The sequence below is a fragment of the Malus sylvestris genome, chromosome 2 (genome assembly GCF_916048215.2).
Source record: "Malus sylvestris chromosome 2, drMalSylv7.2, whole genome shotgun sequence".
Lineage (NCBI taxonomy): Eukaryota > Viridiplantae > Streptophyta > Magnoliopsida > Rosales > Rosaceae > Malus > Malus sylvestris.
Window position 1 is genome coordinate 35556520 of NC_062261.1, and position 19628 is coordinate 35576147.

The following is a 19628-nucleotide window of genomic DNA, read 5'->3' on the forward strand; positions in this document are numbered from 1 at the left end:
GATTTTGATGATGGTCACTGGAATCTTGGGGTGATTATGAAGTGGTTACGATGTGTTTGAGGATATTTCGGGGCATAATTTGCCTTACGAAATGGCGGGTTTATGCAGTTGAGCCTAAATATAAAGTATACGTATACAAGTTACTATTTTGCTTAACGGTGTCTTTACAACTGTAAATAATGTTGCGAGTTATATATTAATTAAAGTGTAAATAGTAGTTTATTGTCCCACATTGGTGAAGTACATATGTAATACCAATTGTAACTCCTATATATACTCCACTTTTGAGATTAATGAATATATAAGAAATTCTCAATTATTGTCATATATATTTTTGGTATTACCATGTTTAGTTTAATATTGGTATTTACCATGTTTACTTTAATATGGCATTAGAGCAGTTTGCTCTTGGTGACCTGTGTGCTTTAATTTTGTGCCCACATTTTTGCGTGATTTCCTTCATGAGAAGGAAAAAAAAGTGAATAGTGTCGCGCTACAGTACAGGGCTTTGCTACAGTGCGTGAACAGTGGTGTGGTCTGCTTTGTGAACAATGGTCCTCTACAGTGTCATAAACAGTGATTGCTACAGTGCATGAATAGTGCTCTGCTACATCGTCGTGAACAGTGCTTTGCTACAGTGTTCTGGTAAATTGTTTTCATTCCGCTGCGTATCTTTTGTGCCTTTATTGTTCGTGATTTTGTTCAATGGCTCAATATAATCATAGTGTTGTTATGCATCTTGGTGGAACAAATAAATGGATAATTGATATTGGGGCTACTGATCATGTGACTAGTGACCTTAGAGTGTTTGATGAGTTATATGACTATGTTCGTGATTCGTATATTACTAGTACAAATGGAGCACATTCCCCTGTGAAGGGTGAAGATACTATCTCCTTGACTCCAACCTTATCATTGGTCCATGCTTTACTTGTTCCTGATGTTAAGTGCAATCTTTTGTCAGTAGGAAAACTTCTTGATATCTTATATTGTTCTGCTCACTTCTACCCTACGTATTGTTATTTTCAAGACATTCAAACTCATAAGATAATTGGTCATGGTAAAAGAATAAGGGGTTTGTACATCTTGACTATGAAGGATACTGTTGTTTCCGATTCAAATAATCATCAAGTTTTAAGTGCTAAAGTGGATGATAGACATCAAATTTGGTTGTGGCATCGACGATTAGGACATCCATCATTCAATTATATGAAGCATCTATTTCCTTCTTTGTTTCGCACTTGTAATGATTCAGAGTTCAAGTGTGAAACATGTGTCATGGCTAAGAGTCATTGTGCTTCCTTTCCCGTAAGTGATTCTAAAGTTACTTTGCCATTTGATTTGATACATTCTGATGTGTGGGGTCCGGCGAAAGTTACTTCTAATGGATTCCATTGGTTTGTTACTTTTATTGATGATTGTACTAGGTTAACTTGGGTGTTCTTGATGAAGAATAAGAGTGATATTCCATTACTTCTTCAAGAATTTTGTACAATGGTGTCTACTCAGTTTCAGACCAAAGTTAAGGTCTTCAGGTCTGATAACGAAGGAGAATATGTGAATCACACTTTTGCACGTTTTTTTCGTGATCATGGTAGTATTCACCAGACGACTACTCCGTTTACACTCCAACAAAATGGTGTGTCCGAACGGAAGAATCGTCAAATAATGGAGGTTGCTCGCTCCTTAATATTGGATAAATGTATTCCTAATCATTTGTGAGGTCATGATGTTTTGCTTGTTGTGTATTTGATTAATCGTGTTCCAAATCATCCTTCAAAGTTTATGCCCTTGCATGTATGGACATTTGTATAAAACATTTGAAATCTACTATGATCTACTAAAACAAAACAGAAAATCGTCGAAAATAATGAATAAAAATATACTCACAAAACATGTATAATTGCTACCGTTGCATTAGCATGCATATGATGTTAATTCTTTAGCATCGTCGTCATTGCCGTTGCCATTTTGGTTGAGTTCAACAGGCAGAGTATGCCTGTCAACTGGGAGCTTTATTTTGCCCAAGGAACCTGCAAGAACAAGCTTGAGATTCTCACAGTTGCACATCTCAACCATGAATCCATATGGAACGTTGAAGAAGAGTTGGTCAATTTTTGTTTCGTTTTCATCATCCTCTACTATTTTTTTTCATGTACTTTATATCAAGCTCCTTCAACTTCCACTCTACGACTTCCATGTCTTCGCACTGCAAGTAATTTAGTACTTATAGAGTAAAGAAAAGTTGCCACAAGAAATACCTCTATGTAAATGTAGAAAAACTGTGCTATTTATTGTTCTAAAAATCCCCGCCTAGGCCTTAGGCGGTTGGCCACCGCCTCGTTTAATACCTAGGCGTTTGAAAATTAAAAAATGGCGCCTGAACCGACTAAGGTGTCCGTCTAGACTGCCTAGGCACACACCTAGCTCGCCCAGGCCTATCTAGGTTGCGACTCACTTAGACAGAAAATAAATAACTTTCATTTTGTATTTTATTTTTTCAATAAATTATAAGAGACTTTGTGATTACTTTAATCTCTCTTGTCCATTTTGCATTCTTTTTTCATTTTCCAAATAATGGACACCTCATAAGCTACCTTGCATTTTAATTTCTCTTGTCCATTCATCTATTTGAAGAATTTAAGGTTTTTAACCTTATTTGAAGAATTACGGCGAATAAGCCAAGTTGAGAAATTGGGTTTTCTGTACGAGGAAGATGTTCTGAATTGTACCAAACAACAGATAGAACAAGGGTAAATTAGTTATTCAATCTTTTGGTTCCGTTTCATCCAACGCGTACCAAACGCAGAATGGAACAATCGTCCCGTTCCGTCCTACGCTTACCAAACATAACACGGAACCTTCGTTCCATTCTGTTCCGTCCTGTCCCGTTTCGTTCCGTCACATGTGCGTACCAAATGGTACCTAAATGAATGTTTTTGTTGATGCACAAAATCAGTGAGGACTTTGGTACATCAGAAAGTGTTAAGTTTGTGACCTTTGCTAGATTGCTCCGGTCACTAATGTGGATAAGTATGTAAATGGATAGGGACAAGGAAGCAAACACAAGATGTATGTGGTTCATCCAGATTGGCTACGTCCACATAGTAGAGGAGTTCTCATTAATTGTGAAGGGTTTACACAAGTACATAAGTTCAAGCTCTCCTTTAGTGAGTACAAGTGAATGATTTAGTACAAATGACATTAGGAAATATTGTGAGAGAATGATCTCTATTTATAGAAGAGAGTTTCTAGTTTCATTCTGACATTGACACATGTCATGTTGTGATTGGCTTCTAACGTTGACACGTGTCGCGCTATGATTGGCTTCTGATGTCGACACGTGTCGCGCTGTAATTGGCCTCCTGGTTTGAGGGAAACTCTTCTAAGTCCTTAATGGTATAACGTTGACCGGTGCTCAGTAGTTTTGGGATTGGTCAAGTATGGTACAAAAAGTGCTCTCCTAAGTTCCCGAGTGAGGGAAACTCCTCGGTTGGGGACTTGCAAGATCCAAGCCATTGAGTAATCATGAAACTTCTAAGTACCGAAGTGTGGTATCATTTTCACTTGCCTTATCTGTCTCATACGTAGCTGTGGCATCTTCTCTGGAAGTATTTTTCCTTCATCCATGGGTGGTATCTTTATCCGATGAAGATGCACAAGGTAATGTATCAATTTCACTTGAAGCTTACTTGTAGTTTCGGGCTTGGTCAAGTGCGATACAAAACCCTATAGTATGAGTCTCCCAAGTCACCGAGCTAGGAGATTTGCCGAAAGAGATAACAGATAAGGTAAGCAATCAGACTTCCAAGCAAGCAACTTGGATCGAAGGTTCGGCTTCGGCTTCCGGTTGATTGTTCTCATTCTCATTGTGTCGTAAACATCAACAAGGATAAGGAGAATCAAATGGAGAAGAGATGATATGAGATACGTTTGCTTTTGAAGAAGTAATTTTCCACATGTTTATTCTTGAACTGGGTTGGAGGGTTTTCTGGTTTCCTCCAAAGTATAAGGCCGACTCAAGAATTTGAGGATCAAAACAAGTCCATCAACTTAAGAGTGCGTTCGACCTTGATGATATAAGATACTTTTGTTGTTGACGAAGTAATAGATGAATCGGCATGTGTTCTGTTGCACTTGTCTCAACATGCTTCCTTGTATCATTCTCACTTGCCCTATCTGTTCCTTAGGCAGATGTGATATCTTTTCTGAAAGCATAAGATGTTGAAGACGAGTACTCGAGAGTAATGCCAGGTAAATAATCAAGCAAGGGGTTCCAGGCAGTCAATTCCTGACTGGAAGCTTGATTCCAAGTGCTGACTGATTACTCTCTTTCTCCTTGTCTTGCAGGTAAGAACAAGGGCAAAGGAAAAGACAGGGAAAAAGCATGATATGTGATACTTTTACTTTTGACCCTGATGATATGAGATACTCTTACTCTGGTGTGGCTGGTTTGCATATGTATTATTGGGGGGAAGTAAGCTGAGTATTTCGAGAGGCTTCATTGGGAGTGCCATCTCAGATATGAGGAAGGGTTGAGCATTTTTGCAGGTCTGCCTGTCCGTGGAGGATGAATGTCAACATATATAGGAGTCTCCCAAACAACAAGTAGTAATGCAATTCCTTTACCCTTCTTGGTCGTAGCAATGTAATGGGAGCTGCAAGCTTCACGTGCTTTAACTTTGTCAGAGCACTTTGAAAAAGTGGTATGTGGTATATGGAAAGCTGATGTTGCGTGTGAAGATTGCAGACAAGCTTTATCAAGGAAATCTGGCTCTCGAAGTTCGGAGAGCGATGCCTTTTCAGTTTTCGAACAAGCAATCATGTCGGGGATCTAGCTCTCGAGATTCGAAAAGCGGTGCCTCTTCGATTTTTGAGAAAGCAATCCTGTTGGGAGTCTGGCTCTTGAGATTCGGATAGTGGTGCCTCTTCGATTTTTGAGAAAGTAATCATGTTGGGAGTCTGGCTCTCGAGATTCGGAGGGCGGTGCCTATTCGATTTTTGAGCAAGTAATAATGCTATTCTTTTACCTTTCTTGGTCATAGCAATGTAGTGGGAGCTACAAGCTTTACATGTTTTAACTTTATCAGAGCACTTTGAAAAAATGGTATGTGGTATCTAGAAAGTTGATGTTGCTTGTAAAGATTGCAGACAAGCTTTATCCAATGGAATCTGGCTCTCGAAGTTCAGAGAGTGATGCCTCTTTGGTTTCAAACAAGCAATCCTGTCGGGGATCTGGCTCTCGAGATTCGGAGGCGGTGCCTCTTCGATTTTTGAGAAAACAATCATGTTGGGAGTCTGGCTCTTGAGATTCGGAGAGCAGTGCCTCTTCGATTTTTGAGAAAGTAATCATGTTGGGAGTCTGGCTCTCGAGATTCAGAGAGCGGTGCCTCTTCGATTTTTGAGCAAGTAATAATGTTATTCATTTACCCTTCTTGGTCATATCAATGTAGTGGAAGCTACAAGCTTCACATGTTTTAACTTTGTCAGAGCGTTTTGAAAAAGTGGGATGTGGTATCTAGAAAGCTGATGTTGCGTGTGAAGATTACAGACAAGCTTTATTCAAGGAAATCTGGCTCTCGAAGTTCGAATGGCGGTGCCTCTTCAATTTTAGAACAAGCAATCATGTCGGGGATCTGGCTCTCGAGATGCAGAGAACGATGCTTCTTCGATTTTTGAGAAAGTAATCATGTTGGGAGTCTGACTCTTGAGATTCGGATAACAGTGTCTTTTCGATTTATGAGAAAGTAATCATGTTGGGAGTCTGACTCTCGAGATTCGGAGGGCGGTGCCTCTTCAATTTTTGAGTAAGCAATCTTAATGGGAGTGTTTTCTCGAATGTGAGTAAAGGTTGGGCATTTTTGCCAGTCTGCTTTGTCACGGAGCACGGAGGTTGACACACATTGGGACTTTCTAGTTATCAAGCAGTAGTGATGTTCCTTTACCCTTGTGGGTGATAGTAGGGTAGCTGGACCTTCAAAATTTATGTGTATAAACTTTGTCAGAGATCTTTGGCAAAGTTATCTGTGGTACCCGATGAGCTGATGTTGCGTGTGGAAAATTGTGCTTCTTCGAAATCCGAAGAGTGGTGCCTCTTCGGAATCCGGAGAGTGGTGCCACTTCGATTTTTGGATCAACGGCCATGTTGCCCTTTCTTTTATAAGGGCACCAATTATGTGCAAGGAGTACATTCAGAGAGTTATTGCTTGTGGAAAATTTTCCCTTACTTCAGAGATTTATTGCACCTCATTTCTCCTTCATCATTTCTAAGAATGTCTAGCCCATTCGGCCGTCGTTTTGACTTGAACTTTGGTGAAGAGGCAGCCATGCCTTCTCAAGACAACATATGGCGCCCATCCTTCTTATCCTCTATTGTCCTCTTACCGTTGGGAACTCTGTGATGAAAAATGATATGACCGTTGCGATGGTGGCTAGGAACCTTCTCATTCCTAAAGATAACAGACTACTTTTCAAACGGTCTGATGAGTTGGCTGTTAAGGATTCTCTGGCTCTCAGTTCAGTGTGCAGGTTCTGTGTCTAATATGGCCCAACGCCTATCTGTTCGAACCCGCCAAGTTGAATCATTGGCGACTGAAGTGCTAAGTTTCAAACAGGAGATCAGAGGGCTCAAGCATGAGAATAAACAGTTGCACAGGCTCGCACATGACTATGCTACAAACATGAAAAGGAAGTTCGACCAGCTGCAGAAATCTGATGGTCATATTTTACTTGATCATCAGAGGTTTGTGGGTTTGTTCCAAAGGCATTTATTGCCTTCGTCTTTTGGGGTTGTACCGCGTAATGAAGCTCCAAATGATCAACCTTCGGTGCCTCTTCCTTCTAGGGTTCTACCTAGTACTGAGGCTCCGAATAATCACCCCCTGGTGCCTCCTCGATCTGTGGCTCTGCCGACTATTGAGACTTCTCATGAGCAATATTTGTGAAGGCTCCTTCTTGTTTGTTTATTTTGATTCATGTATATGTACATATTTGTAACTTATCGGAGATATCAATAAACAAGTTTTGCTTCATTTCAACGTATTGTGTTAAATACACCAAGGTCTTCTTCACTAAGTTCTTTGAATTTTTCCTTTTGTTGAAGCTTGTATGTTGAAGCTTTGTGAGTGAAGCATGTAGGTTGAGGTAGTGCTCCCTTAATTTCCCGAGTAAAGAAAACTTCTCGTTTGGAAACTTGAAAAATCCAAGTCACTGAGTGGTCGTGAGACTTCCGAGTATCAAGGTGCAGTAGCATATAGTAGGAGTCCCCCAAGTCTCCGGTCGAGTGAGTTGACGAATGAGGCATTTCCTTTCTAAGTGGTAGCCCAAAACTCCTTCTTCATATATATTTGTTATGAAAGTTGTTAGGCTCAAAGAAGAGGAGGCCTAGGCAATTCTTTTTTTTTCGAAATTTTTTTTTCGAATTTTTTTTTTTGAATTTTCTAATTTTTGAATTTCCGAATTTCCGAATTTTTGAATTTTCGAATTTCCGAAAAAAAAATTATATATATATATATATATATTTTAAAGCTTTGTATGTGAAACTTTGGTGTTGAAGCTTTGTATGTGAAGCTTTGGTGTTGAAGCTTTGTAGGTGAAGCTTTGAAGTTGAAGCTTTGTTGGGCACCATGAATTGATTTTGCTTCACACTATCTTGATCAAGATAGTGTGAAGCTTTTGTAGGTGAAGCTTTTGTGTTGAAGTTTTGTAGGTCAAGCTTTTGTGGGTCAAGCTTTTGTGGGTGAAGCTTTTGTGGGTGAAGCTTTTGTAGGTCAAGCTTTTATGGGTCAAGCTTTTGTGGGTCAAGCTTTGTTGAGCACCATGAATTGATTTTGCTTCACACTATCTTGATCAAGATAGTGTGAAGTTTTTGTAGGCTTTTGTAGGTCAACATTTTGTTGGGTACCATGAATTGATTTTGCTTCACACTATCTTGATCAAGATAGTGTGAAGCTTTTGAGAATTTGTAGTTGTCCTCCATTGATGAAGTTTTGTTGAATTTTTTTTTTTTTGGGAAACTAGAAATTTGAAAATGTGGGAGAGACAACATATACAAATTTTGCTTCCACACTGTTGAGCAAGAGATTGTGATGCAAGCCACACCTTGTAGTAGTCGAAGGTTTGGATGTACCATATAAATTGAATTTGCTTCGAACAGTCTTGAATTTGCTTCGAAAGTTTGAGAATTGTAGTTGCCCTCCATTGATGAAGCTTTTGTTGACACCATAAATTGGTTTTGCTTCACACTGTCTTGATCAAGAGTGTGAGAAGTTTTTGAGAATTGTGGTTGAACTTATTTGATGAAGCTTTTGTTGGCACAGTAAATTGGTTTTGCTTCACACTGTTTTGATCAAGAGTGTGTGAAGCTTTTGAGAATTGTGGTTGTCCTTCATTGATGAAGCCCTTGTTGGCACCATAAATTGGTTTTGCTTCACACTGTCTTGATTAATAGTGTGTAAAGCTTTTGAGAATTGTGGTTGAACTCCTTTGATGAAACTCTTATTGGCACCATAAATTGGTTTTGTTTCATACTGTCTTGATCAAGAGTGTGTGAAGCTTTTGAGAATTGTGGTTGCCCTCCATTGATAAAGCTCTTGTTGTTGGCACCATAAATTGGTTTTGCTTCACACTGTCTTGATCAAGAGTGTGTAAAGCTTTTGAGAATTATGGTTGCCCTCTATTGATGAAGCTTTTATTGGTGAAGTTTTGGAGTTGAAGCTTTTGTTGGTGAAGCTTTTATGGGTGAAGCTTTTGTTGGGTACCATGAATTGATTTTGCTTCACACTATCTTGATCAAGATAGTGTGAAATTTTTTAGAATTTGTAGTTGTCTTCCATTGATGAAGCTTTGGAGTTGAAACTTTTGTTGGTGAAGCTTTTATGGGTGAAGCTTTTGTTGGGTATCATGAATTGATTTTGCTTCACACTATCTTGATCAAGATAGTGTGAAATTTTTTAGAATTTGTAGTTGTCTTCCATTGATGAAGCTTTTATTGGTGAAGCTTTGGAGTTAAAGCTTTTGTTGGTGAAGCTTTTATGGGTGAAGCTTTTGTTAGGTACCATGAATTGATTTTGCTTCACATTATCTTGATCAAGATAGTGTGAAATTTTTTAGAATTTGTAGTTGTCTTCCATTGATGAAGCTTTTATTGGTGAAGCTTTGGAGTTGAAGCTTTTGTTGGTGAAGCTTTAGAGTTGAAACTTATGTTGGGTACCATGAATTGATTTTGCTTCACGCTATCTTGATTAAGATAGTGTGAAGCTTTTGAGATTTTGTAGTTGTCCTCCATTGATGAAGCTTTTGTGGTGAAGCTTTGTTGTGTACCATGAATTGATTTTGCTTCACACTATCTTAATCAAGATAGTGTGAAGCTTTTGAGAATTTGTAGTTGTCCTCCATTGATGAAGTTTTGTTGAATTTTCCTTTTTTTTTTTTTTTTTTTGGAAAACTAGAAATTTGAAAATGTGGGAGAGACAACATATACAAATTTTGCTTCCACACTGTTAAGCAAGAGATTGTGATGCAAGCCACACCTTGTAGTAGTCGAAGGTATGGATGCACCATATAAATTGAATTTGCTTCGAACAGTCTTGAATTTGCTTCGAAGGTTTGAGAATTGTAGTTGCCCTCTATTGATGAAGCGTTTGTTGGCACCATAAATTGGTTTTGCTTCACACTGTCTTGATCAAGAGTGTGTGAAACTTTTGAGAATTGTGGTTAAACTCCTTTGATGAAGCTCTTATTGGCACCATAAATTGGTTTTACTTTACACTGTCTTGATCAAGAGTGTGTGAAGCTTTTGAGAATTATGGTTGCCCTTCATTGATGAAGCTCTTGTTGGCACCATAAATTGGTTTTGCTTCACCTTGTCTTGATTAAGAGTGTGTGAAGTTTTCTACGAGTTGTTGTGTTTACATTGTTACGTAGGGGAAATGTTTGAAGCAGATGCAAGAGGGCTGAATAGCTTGATCTTTGTATGCCATGCACTGAAGTTGTTGTTGGCTTGCAATAAGACTTTGTTGGTGACTATAACTCTTGTTGGGCGTAAGTGCTCATCTAGTTGAGTTGTCAAGTTTGAGGGTTTTTTATTATTTGTGAATGCTAGGAGTTCACATGTACAAGTACCACTTGTCTTCTGGTAGGTGGAATGAATGGTGAGTTGCTTTCATCACTTGGCTGGTGGTACGAATGTGAGTTCCTTCTTTCCCTGGTTGGTGGCATGAATGGCAAGTTACCAAATGATATTAGAGCATGGGTTGTACATTTCATCACCTAGTTGGTGGCATAAAGATGAGTTCCTTCTTCACCTGGTTGGTGGCATGAGTGGCAAGTTGCCAAATGATATTAGAGTACGGGTTGTACATTTCATCATCTGGTTGGTGGCATGAATGGCAAATTGTCAAATGATATTAGAGTACGGGTTGTACATTTCATCACTTGGTTGGTGGCATGAAGATGAGTTCCTTCTTCACCTGGTTGGTGGCATGAGTGGCAAGTTGCCAAATGATATTAGAGTACGGGTTGTACATTTCATCATCTGGTTGGTGGCATGAAGGAGAGTACGGGTTGTACATTTCATCACCTGATTGGTGGCATGAAGATGAGTTCCTTCTTCACCTGGTTGGTAGCATGAGTGGCAAGTTGCCAAATGATATTAGAGTACGGGTTGTACATGTCATCACCTAATTGGTGGCATGAAGGAGAGTACGGGTTGTACATTTCATCACCTGGTTGGTGGCATGAAGATGAGTTCCTTCTTCACATTTCATCACCTGGTTGGTGAGAATAATGGCAAGATGTCTAGCCACATTGTAGCAAGTGTCGAATGACACAAAATATGTTGAACCCTTTCAAAACACAGTTGGCTTATGTATGAATATTTTAGAATGTATGATTGAACGAATATACTGTGAAGCTGTTCGTTTATTTGTATAGTCTTGTTGACATATACTTAGACTTTGTTTCATGTTGGAAGCATTCATATTGAAGCTTTGAACTCGAGTGTTTCATTGCTAGGAATGTAAGAGGATTAAGATCGAGTTGTCTAAATCACCTCTTTATTGAATTCATGCCAAATAGTCATTGTTACATAGGATGCCGAACAGCCGAAGCTTAACACTTGTACAATGTGAGTTTACTTGTAATAGTATTTCAAGTGATCAGCGTTCCATGGATGGCTAAGGGTCTTGCCATCGGAGCTTCTAAGCTTGTAGGATCCAGGGCGACTGATGCCAACAACTTCAAACGGTCCATCCCAGTTTGGACTAAGTGTTCCTTCACTTGGGACTCTGTCGCAGAGTAATTTTTTCTTCAATACCCAGTCCCCCACTTTGAAAGAACGAGGTTTGACCCTCGAGTCATAGTAGTTGGAGATACGCTGCTTGTAGGCGACATTCCTTAAGTGAGCCTGGTTTCTGTGTTCCTCGACTAGATCTAAGTTAAGGGTAAGTTGTTTGTCATTTTCGCTTTGCACGTAGTTCTAGACTCGGAACGTTGCTTGCTCAAGCTCAACTGGGACAATTACCTCTGTACCAAAGGCAAGTGAGAATGGGGTTTCTCCTGTTGATGTCCGATACGAAGTGCGGTATGACCAAAGAACTTGGGGTACAAATTATGGCCAACAACCTTTAGCCTTGTCCAAGCTGGTTTTCAAAGTTCACTTGATTATTTTGTTGATGGCTTCAACTTGTCTATTAGACTGGGGATGAGATGGGGAGGCAAAACATAAGTTGATGTTGAACTTAGAGCAGAACATCCTGAACTTATTGTTGTCGAACTGTCGCCCGTTGTCAGTGACTATCGCATTGGGAATGCCGAATCTGTAAAGGATGTTCTTCCATACGAAATCTTCTATTTTTGCCTCATTAATGGTTGTCAAGGGTTCTACTTCAGCCCACTTTGTGAAGTAGTCAACTACAACGATTGCATAGCGAACCTTGCCCTTCCATGCAGGCATTGGGCTGATCAAATCAAGTCCCCATTGGGCGAAGGGCCAATGGCTGATCATAGGAGTGAGCAGCTCGGGAGGGGAGTGAGGAATAGTTGCGTAGTGTTGACATTTATCACATGAGCGGGATATTCTGATGGCATCTTGGTGAAGTGTTGGCGAGTAATATCCTTGGCGAAAAGCCTTGTGTACTAGGGATCGAGATCCAGCATGATCTCCGCATACTCCTTCATGTATTTTTCGAATGACAGTTTCCGCCTCTGCGGGCGTAAGGCATCTTAGGTATGGTAGGTTAAAACCCCGCTTGTAGAGTTGATCATTAATGATCAAGTAACGGGTAGCCTTGTATCGAATCTGCTTAGCTTGGACTTTGTCATTTGGAAGGGTACCATGAACAAGGAATCTATAAATCGGGGTAATCCAACTATCCCCCTGTTGTAAGTTGCACAATTCCGCAACTATGGTGCTTGGTGCTGCCAACAATTCGACCTGAATTTTTCTCCCAATCTTGTCTTTCATCGCTGAGGCGAGGCGAGCCAAAACATCTGCATGACTGTTTGCCGCTCGAGAAATTTGGGTGATCTGGTAGTGGAAGTGCTTGAGCAACAATTGTGCTTGTGCCAGATAGGCTGCCATAGAGCTATCCTTAGCGTCAAAGTTGTTGGTGACCTGGTTAACCACCAATTGGAAGTCACTGAAGATATCAATTCGTTTAACCCCAAGGTGTTTGGCCAAATGTAAGCCTGCTATGAGGGCTTCATATTCGGCCTCATTGTTCGACGCCTTGAATTTGAAACGAAGAGCATACTCTATCGCCACTTTGTCAGGGGTCGTAAGGACTAGTCCTGCTCCACAACTCTGTTGGTTAGACGAGCCATCAACATATAGACTCCATGCTGGGGCTGTTGATTCTATTTTCTAAGTTTCCGAGGGTAATGAAACCAGTTTAGAGCTCCGCCAGAAAGGGTGGAGGGGAAGAGAAAACATCGCTATTCGTCGGTGTGCATCTGATATGCCATGGTGGACTCAAAGAGGTTAAGGTGTTCAATTGAGTCTTCCCTTCCAGTATAGAGTTGTAAACCAAGCTTTTGTTTTGTCTTTGCTTGAAGGGGGGTGTCGAGGATCCTCCGTGTGAGAGGGCCAGGCCTGGGTTGGTTCCAGTCATGTATCTCGACCTGACGTTTGGCCTTCAACTTGTTTACTTCCTCAATGAGCTGTAGGACAAGGGGGTCCTGAGTGGAGTCATGTACCACTGGTATTTTCTTTCGTAAGTCTCCATCGCCTCTTGGAAGTAGGAACGTTTGAGCAAAGGCATGTGATTTTTCCTTGGACTCACCGTACTGACTTCTAGGGCGAGTCTGTCGGAATACCTCAGACTCTCATGTACCTTCATGTTCCTTTGGGACTTGTTGTTTCTTCCCTAGATTGGCAGTTAACCTGGGTCGTGGGAGGGGACCGGGTCTTTCAGGAACCCTTGGGTCATTGATCTTCGAGCATATGTGGAGGGGATTCTCTCGACGTTGCTTTAGGAAGTCTCGGCAGTCATGATAAATGGCTTTCGATCATTCCAACCCTTCTGCAAGGAGGTGTCTTCCTCCACTTCTCCTGCTTCGGGTCGAAGCAGCTGGGTTGAGAGATGTCTCATGTTGATCAATGTTTTGATGATTAACTCGCTCTTCATCAGGGATACCCATGTCGAAAGAATGTGACCCTCCGTGTTGGAGGGCACCCAGATGATGGTTGATGTCCACAAGGGCAACGAGCTCGTGTGTTTGAGTACGCCTAGTTTCATGGAGCGTCTCAAAGAGCTTCTCATACTGCTCCTGGAGGACCTCATTCTTCATTGCTATCTTGTTGTTCTGAGCTTCTAGCTCATCGACTTTAGCTTGAAGAACAACCTTCTTTCCTTCCTTTTTTCGTTGCTTCGCACTAGGTGCAAGAGGGGTGTCATTCTGTGTGCTGTGGCTTCATTCGCTCCCTATGTTGAAGAGGGATGCCTGGTCAAAAAAGAATGTACAAATGGTGGAAACCAGCTTGACAAAGCTGAAGAGAGTGGGAATAAGTGTCGTTCCCACAGACGACGCCAAATGTTGATGCACAAAATCAGTGAGGACTTTGGTATAACATAAAGTGTTAAGTTTGTGACCTTCGCTAGATTGCTCCGGTCACTAGTGTGGATAAGTATGTAAATGGATAGGGACAGGGAAGCAAACACAAGATGTACGTGGTTCACCCAGATTGGCTACGTCCACGGAGTAAAAGAGTTCTCATTAATTGTGAAGAGTTTACACAAGTACATAGGTTCAAGCTCTCCTTTAGTGAGTACAAGTGAATGATTTAGTACAAATGACATTAGCAAATATTGTGAGAGAATGATCTCTATTTATAGAAGAGAGTTTCTAGTTTCATTTTGACATTGACACGTGTCGTGTTGTGATTGACTTTTTATGTTGACACGTGTCGCGCTATGATTGGCTTCTGATATGGACACGTGTCGCACTGTAATTGGCCTCCTGGTTGGAGGGAAACTCTTCTGGGTCCTTGACGGTATAACGTTGACCGGTGCTCAGTAGTTTCGGGATTGGTCAAGTATGGTACAAACAGTTTTCATTATGTTCCAATACTTCATAATATATTTATCATTATATTTTGTGATTTATGATGAAATTATATATATATATATATATATATATATATATATATATATATATATATTAAGTATAAACGTACATTTACTTACACGAAACATAATCGATTTACTTAAATTAGCCTAAGCACTCGCCTAGCTGTTTAGACTATAGACCCCAGCCCGCGACCCGATTAGCGACTAGCATCTTTTAAAACCTTTACGTGTGCTAAATTACAAATTCTAATTGTGTCAATCACATTATATATTAAGGAAGAAAACTTAAACAAAATAGTTATATGTAGATGCCAGTCCATTAAACCACGAGGAAGGGTATGGTAATGGCAAATGGTAGATGACGCACCCGCGTATAGTAGGCGTATTATATTCGTAAAAACATCATTTTTTTTATTGGGAATTTTAACGAAAAACTTCTGGTAATGTTCACTTTAACAAAAAATCACATTTTTATACTAAAAAATCAATCATGGTACTATTCACTTTACCCTTTATTTTATCATTATAATTAAAACTCAAAGTTTTAAAACCATTTACATTAGTTTTTCTTTTTTTATAGCTCCAACATATATATTGTACACATACCTATATACTTTTCACGTCTAATAGACGTAGAAAAAACATTTTCTCTACATACAAAATTGACTTTTTTTATACATCATTATTAAAGAAAATAAATAAATACTTAAAATAATTATTTTAAAAAATTTATAAAATGGTCGAATTTTTCAAAATAGTATTCTAGCAAAATGATCGAATAATTTTTCACGTATTATACTCGTTCGGTAGTATTTTATAGTATGCTCCGCCTTTTACTAACCATCGTCATCTCAAAGATGACGAAATTGACTATTAATCAAATGATACTGTTAGAGAGACTAAATATTTGTAAACCAAATGACATAAAAGTTGATGATTGGATCATTAAGTGTTGGTTAACGTGCTTATTTCTTGTTGGTGACACATAATTTAGTTTACAAATTTAGTCTAAAAATTTAGTTTACTTGGCATTACTCTTAATCAAAACTAAATTCATCTAAGTTTTTTTTTTCAATAAAAAATGTTGAATGACTTAAATTAATTTAATTTGGAACCTGGAAGGAGATATGGTTGTCCATGGGATCCAAGTGATCTGGATTATGTGGAAGCCTCTCCTCATCCTCAGACAGCACCAAGTGAATCCCAACTCCATAATTAAACAACCAAGCCCCATCAAAATCAAAAGCTGGCGGCCTCTCAATCTTCACAAACCCTAACACTTTGGTGTAGAAATCCACCGACTCCTCACATTTCTGCACAGCCTCGACACGTGGTTCAACGCCATTAGAGGAAGTGAGTCGTTGTCTTCTTCCTTCTGCTCATCTTTTTCCTTGCTGTGTTGCTGTTGTTCCTCATGGTTGCTTTTGCTTTTCTGATCATTCCTTCTCTCGCTGGGTTTTTCCAGTTTCCTCTGCATCGACGGTTTCTCTTAAACTTTCTTTGCTTTGCTTTAGCCAGCGGGGTGTGGGGTTTAGGGTTTAGGGCGTTTTCTATTTAAAAATCTGTGAACCAATATTGACACGTGGAGTAAGCTGCATGGGAAGGGAATTACGTGTGGATGGTCTGCAGAAGACGCCTGGGTTATGGACTGGTGGTGACGAGGTTACTTTGGAGAGAGTTTTCAGTATGATCATTACACGGAATGATATACGACGTGTCAATATAAATGGTGAAATATGTGTGTTAAAAAATTAATAACTTAAAAAGTAAAATTTTCCACCACTTCTATAAAAACACGTGATATATCATTCGTATTTCCGTCAAAATGAAAATTTTACCGTTACTTTGAACTGAAAAGTCCAAATGCTTTATTTGCTGGCACAAATCTAGCTAGCAAAGTATAGATTATCCTTAACTTGGAACCTCTTGGAGGTAGTTCAAGTAGTGAAGGAGAGCCGACCATTGAGTAGGGATCAAGATACGACGATATTGATTTTTACAAAAGTAACCGCTTGCTCAATTCTACAACTCATACAATTGAGAATCAACTTTCGTTTTGTAAAATGTCAGATTATGAATTAGAATTCTCCTCAAGAAGGTTTTGGGTAAAACACACGATAGATCAATCATAATTTTTTCGTATCAAACTTAATATTTGTTAGAGTTGAACTTATATAAGATCTTCAACATACGAGTTAAGAAGTTTATCATTAATGATAAGTAACATTTCTTTTTCGGGAATGAAATTTTTGCAATCCAAAGATTAAAGAAATAATTGCTTACTTGGACGATTTTTATTTTTTTCTTTTTTGGAAAAATGAGAGACAACTAGTGGTAAGCCACGGTTATCCACCTCTTCCGAGGGCCGGGAAGACTCACAGAGACATTTCAGCTTCTCTCCGACCACAAGTCTGGTTTCCACACCAGCATCAGATTTCGAAATTTACTTGGACCATTAGATAACTGCCAACTAGGAGCACAAAATTGTCATTTATTTTGTATTCTAACTTCATATATAAGTAAAATGTCTTAGACTCGAATCTCATTGATGACCAGTTTTATACTTTTATACTAATTTATTTTCTCATCCTCATTGCAACATTTCATTATATAAAAAACGAAATTAAAGGATAAAATTGAAAAAGCTTAAACTAGGATGGCAAAATGTAATTTTAGAGATATCGACCACAAGGGTATATCTGGGAATATGATAATTTATTTGGATTGTTGGGTTAATTGAGCATATCATTGGGTGCGGAGAGAAATACCCAAAACCTAAAACCCTGAACAAAACCCTAGTCCCAGTAGAAAAGAAAAGAGAAGGCTGAAGCGCTGAACAGAGAAGTGAGAAGTCGGAAGAGAGATGACGCAGAAAGGGAAGCTGTTCAAAGGGCAGCAGAAGAGGAAGACGATTCCTCCCAACCGCCATGGAAAAATGACTCAAATTCGCAAAGGCAAGCGAGTAATTAAGCCTTCCAAGGTCACCGGTGACATGGATTCCGATCGGGTATGTTTCTTCCCTTCTCTCTCTCTCTCTCTCTCTCTCTCTCATGCCTTTGTATTATGTGATTTGATTGGTTATGGTTAATTTCAGTCCAGAATTGTCAATTTCTGTGCTAATTTCACTGAACCCTAGCTGTTTGTGGTCAACGAAAATTGTAAGTTGAGAGCTTTTATGTTCTGTTTAATTGGTTTTTGATTAATTTGAATTCCATTTATTTATTCTTTATTTTTTTAAAGAAATTTTTGGTAGTAATTATGCAGTAAAGTTGATTGAATTAAGAGTATATAGTTGGGGCATTTGATTGAGCAGTTGCTCTTAAGTGAAATTCTTTCTCTGACGATAGGAGGTTATGTCTTTCATTCGGTTAGGAAAAATCAAATCCTCTTGCACTGATATGTCCATAGGATTTTGTTTGGGATTGCTTCAAAAGCACTTTTGGTTGCCTTTGGAAGAAAAATTTGAACTTTGAAGTGCTTCTGGTTCATAGAAGCGCTTTATGGAGAAGCACCTCCCAGATGCTTAATCTGGAAGCACTTCTAGCAGAAGTGCTTTTTCTTTCTATAGAAGAAATCCCAAACAGGCCTTTGGCCCCCTTCCTTGCTCTGTTTCATTTCCTTTCTTATTTTTGGGTAAGTTTATGTTTCACCAATGTACGGAATAGCTTTGAAAACACAACTTTATTCTACAATGCTACTATGGATTTCTTCTTGTACGTGTGAAGTAAATAGGAAGAGGTCTTCTGTGTTTTTGTTTTCCTCAACTACAATTGTCTGCTGTTTGCTACATCACATGTTTATAAACTGTCATTATTCATGATGCAGCCCGCAAATCTTAAATGATTCTGACTGTAGCTAATCTATATATTCTGTAGCAACCGCGGTGCTATTTTGGGGTTTCTTTTAATGTGTAACATAGTTTCTTAAGTGAGTAGTATTTGTGCATTACCCTTTTTTTTTGTTTTCCATTTATTCTCATAATTAACGAGTACCCGAAAATTTGTATATGTCATCTGAGGTTCGTGGAGATGAGGTTTGTGAAAATTTGTATATGTCATAGTGCAGGAAGTTGAGAGTTCCAGTCACCTTGTTAGATCCCCGTTAGTACAAAAAATAAACCTTTGAAGTAAATAACTATCTATTCAACTTCACTAATCTAAATAGTTCTCTCATTGTAACACTTTATTGGATGTGCTCCTAGATTCCGTCATCAGCATTCATCCGTTTTTGGATTTACAGATGTGGAAACCTATATTTTTCTCAGGATTCCTTTCTATTAGGTGGTAATTCAGTAATTTCATCATATGGAAATCGGTTGCTATTTCCTTGTTGCCGGTTGCTTTACATCCCTTCTTGCTTCTAGCTTCTTACCTTGTTACTTTCTTATTTGATGAATTCAGGAGATAACAAAGTTCATAAACCACTGCAATGAGGTGAAGGCGGCCACCGCTGCAAACAAGGAAGGTGGCCAGTTAAGTATAGTCAAAACACCTCAGGACTCCGGTAACAATGCGAAGCAATAGTAGTTGCCAAAGCTTGTGAAACTATGGATGCGGAGAGTGATAGGTTGTCTGGAAACACTTGAAACAAACCCTCGTTGCAAATTTTGTGGTGTTATGTTGTGCCCTCGTTATATAGTTTGTAGCATTTGATTGGGTCTTAAAGTTTCGGAATGTGACCTGTTACTTGTTTGTATCAATTCCAATACAGCTTATTCTGTTTCATCTAATTTAGTCTTGTTAAAGATCCCTCGTTTGAATCGTTTGATACTCGAAATTGAGAAGCTAACATTAACAATGCTACGTTGGTTAGATCAACGCACCCGATTTCAAATTTCCTTTTGTGTAGACTGCTTTGAGAGAAAAATGTGTTTAGTCCTAATGGGATCTAAATAACTGTAAGTTAATATTGCAGATCTGTGTTTAGTCAATTTGGGTAGAACAGTGTAGTTTACTCTCTACGCCTAAGTTTGAATTTTTCCTCTCTAAATTTTGAACAAATTCAATATAATTTTTTACGGACTGGATCGATGAAATGGAAGAGTGCATTAGATATGTTCTG

The 19628-nt window shown here is 39.0% G+C and overlaps 1 protein-coding gene and 1 pseudogene across 1 annotated transcript; one reads left to right on the plus strand and one right to left on the minus strand.

Annotated features, from left to right (window-relative positions):
• Positions 1-1917: 1917 nt before the first annotated feature.
• LOC126603587 (glyoxylase I 4-like) lies at positions 1918-16044 on the minus strand (annotated as a pseudogene).
• A 1294-nt stretch (positions 16045-17338) lies between these two features.
• LOC126598757 (uncharacterized) lies at positions 17339-19315 on the plus strand. The gene is made up of 2 exons (XM_050265116.1): positions 17339-17574; positions 18968-19315. Exons 1-2 carry the CDS (start codon positions 17431-17433, stop codon positions 19088-19090), a joined length of 267 nt encoding a protein of 88 aa, XP_050121073.1. The 5' UTR covers positions 17339-17430; the 3' UTR covers positions 19091-19315.
• The last annotated feature ends 313 nt before the right edge of the window (positions 19316-19628 follow it).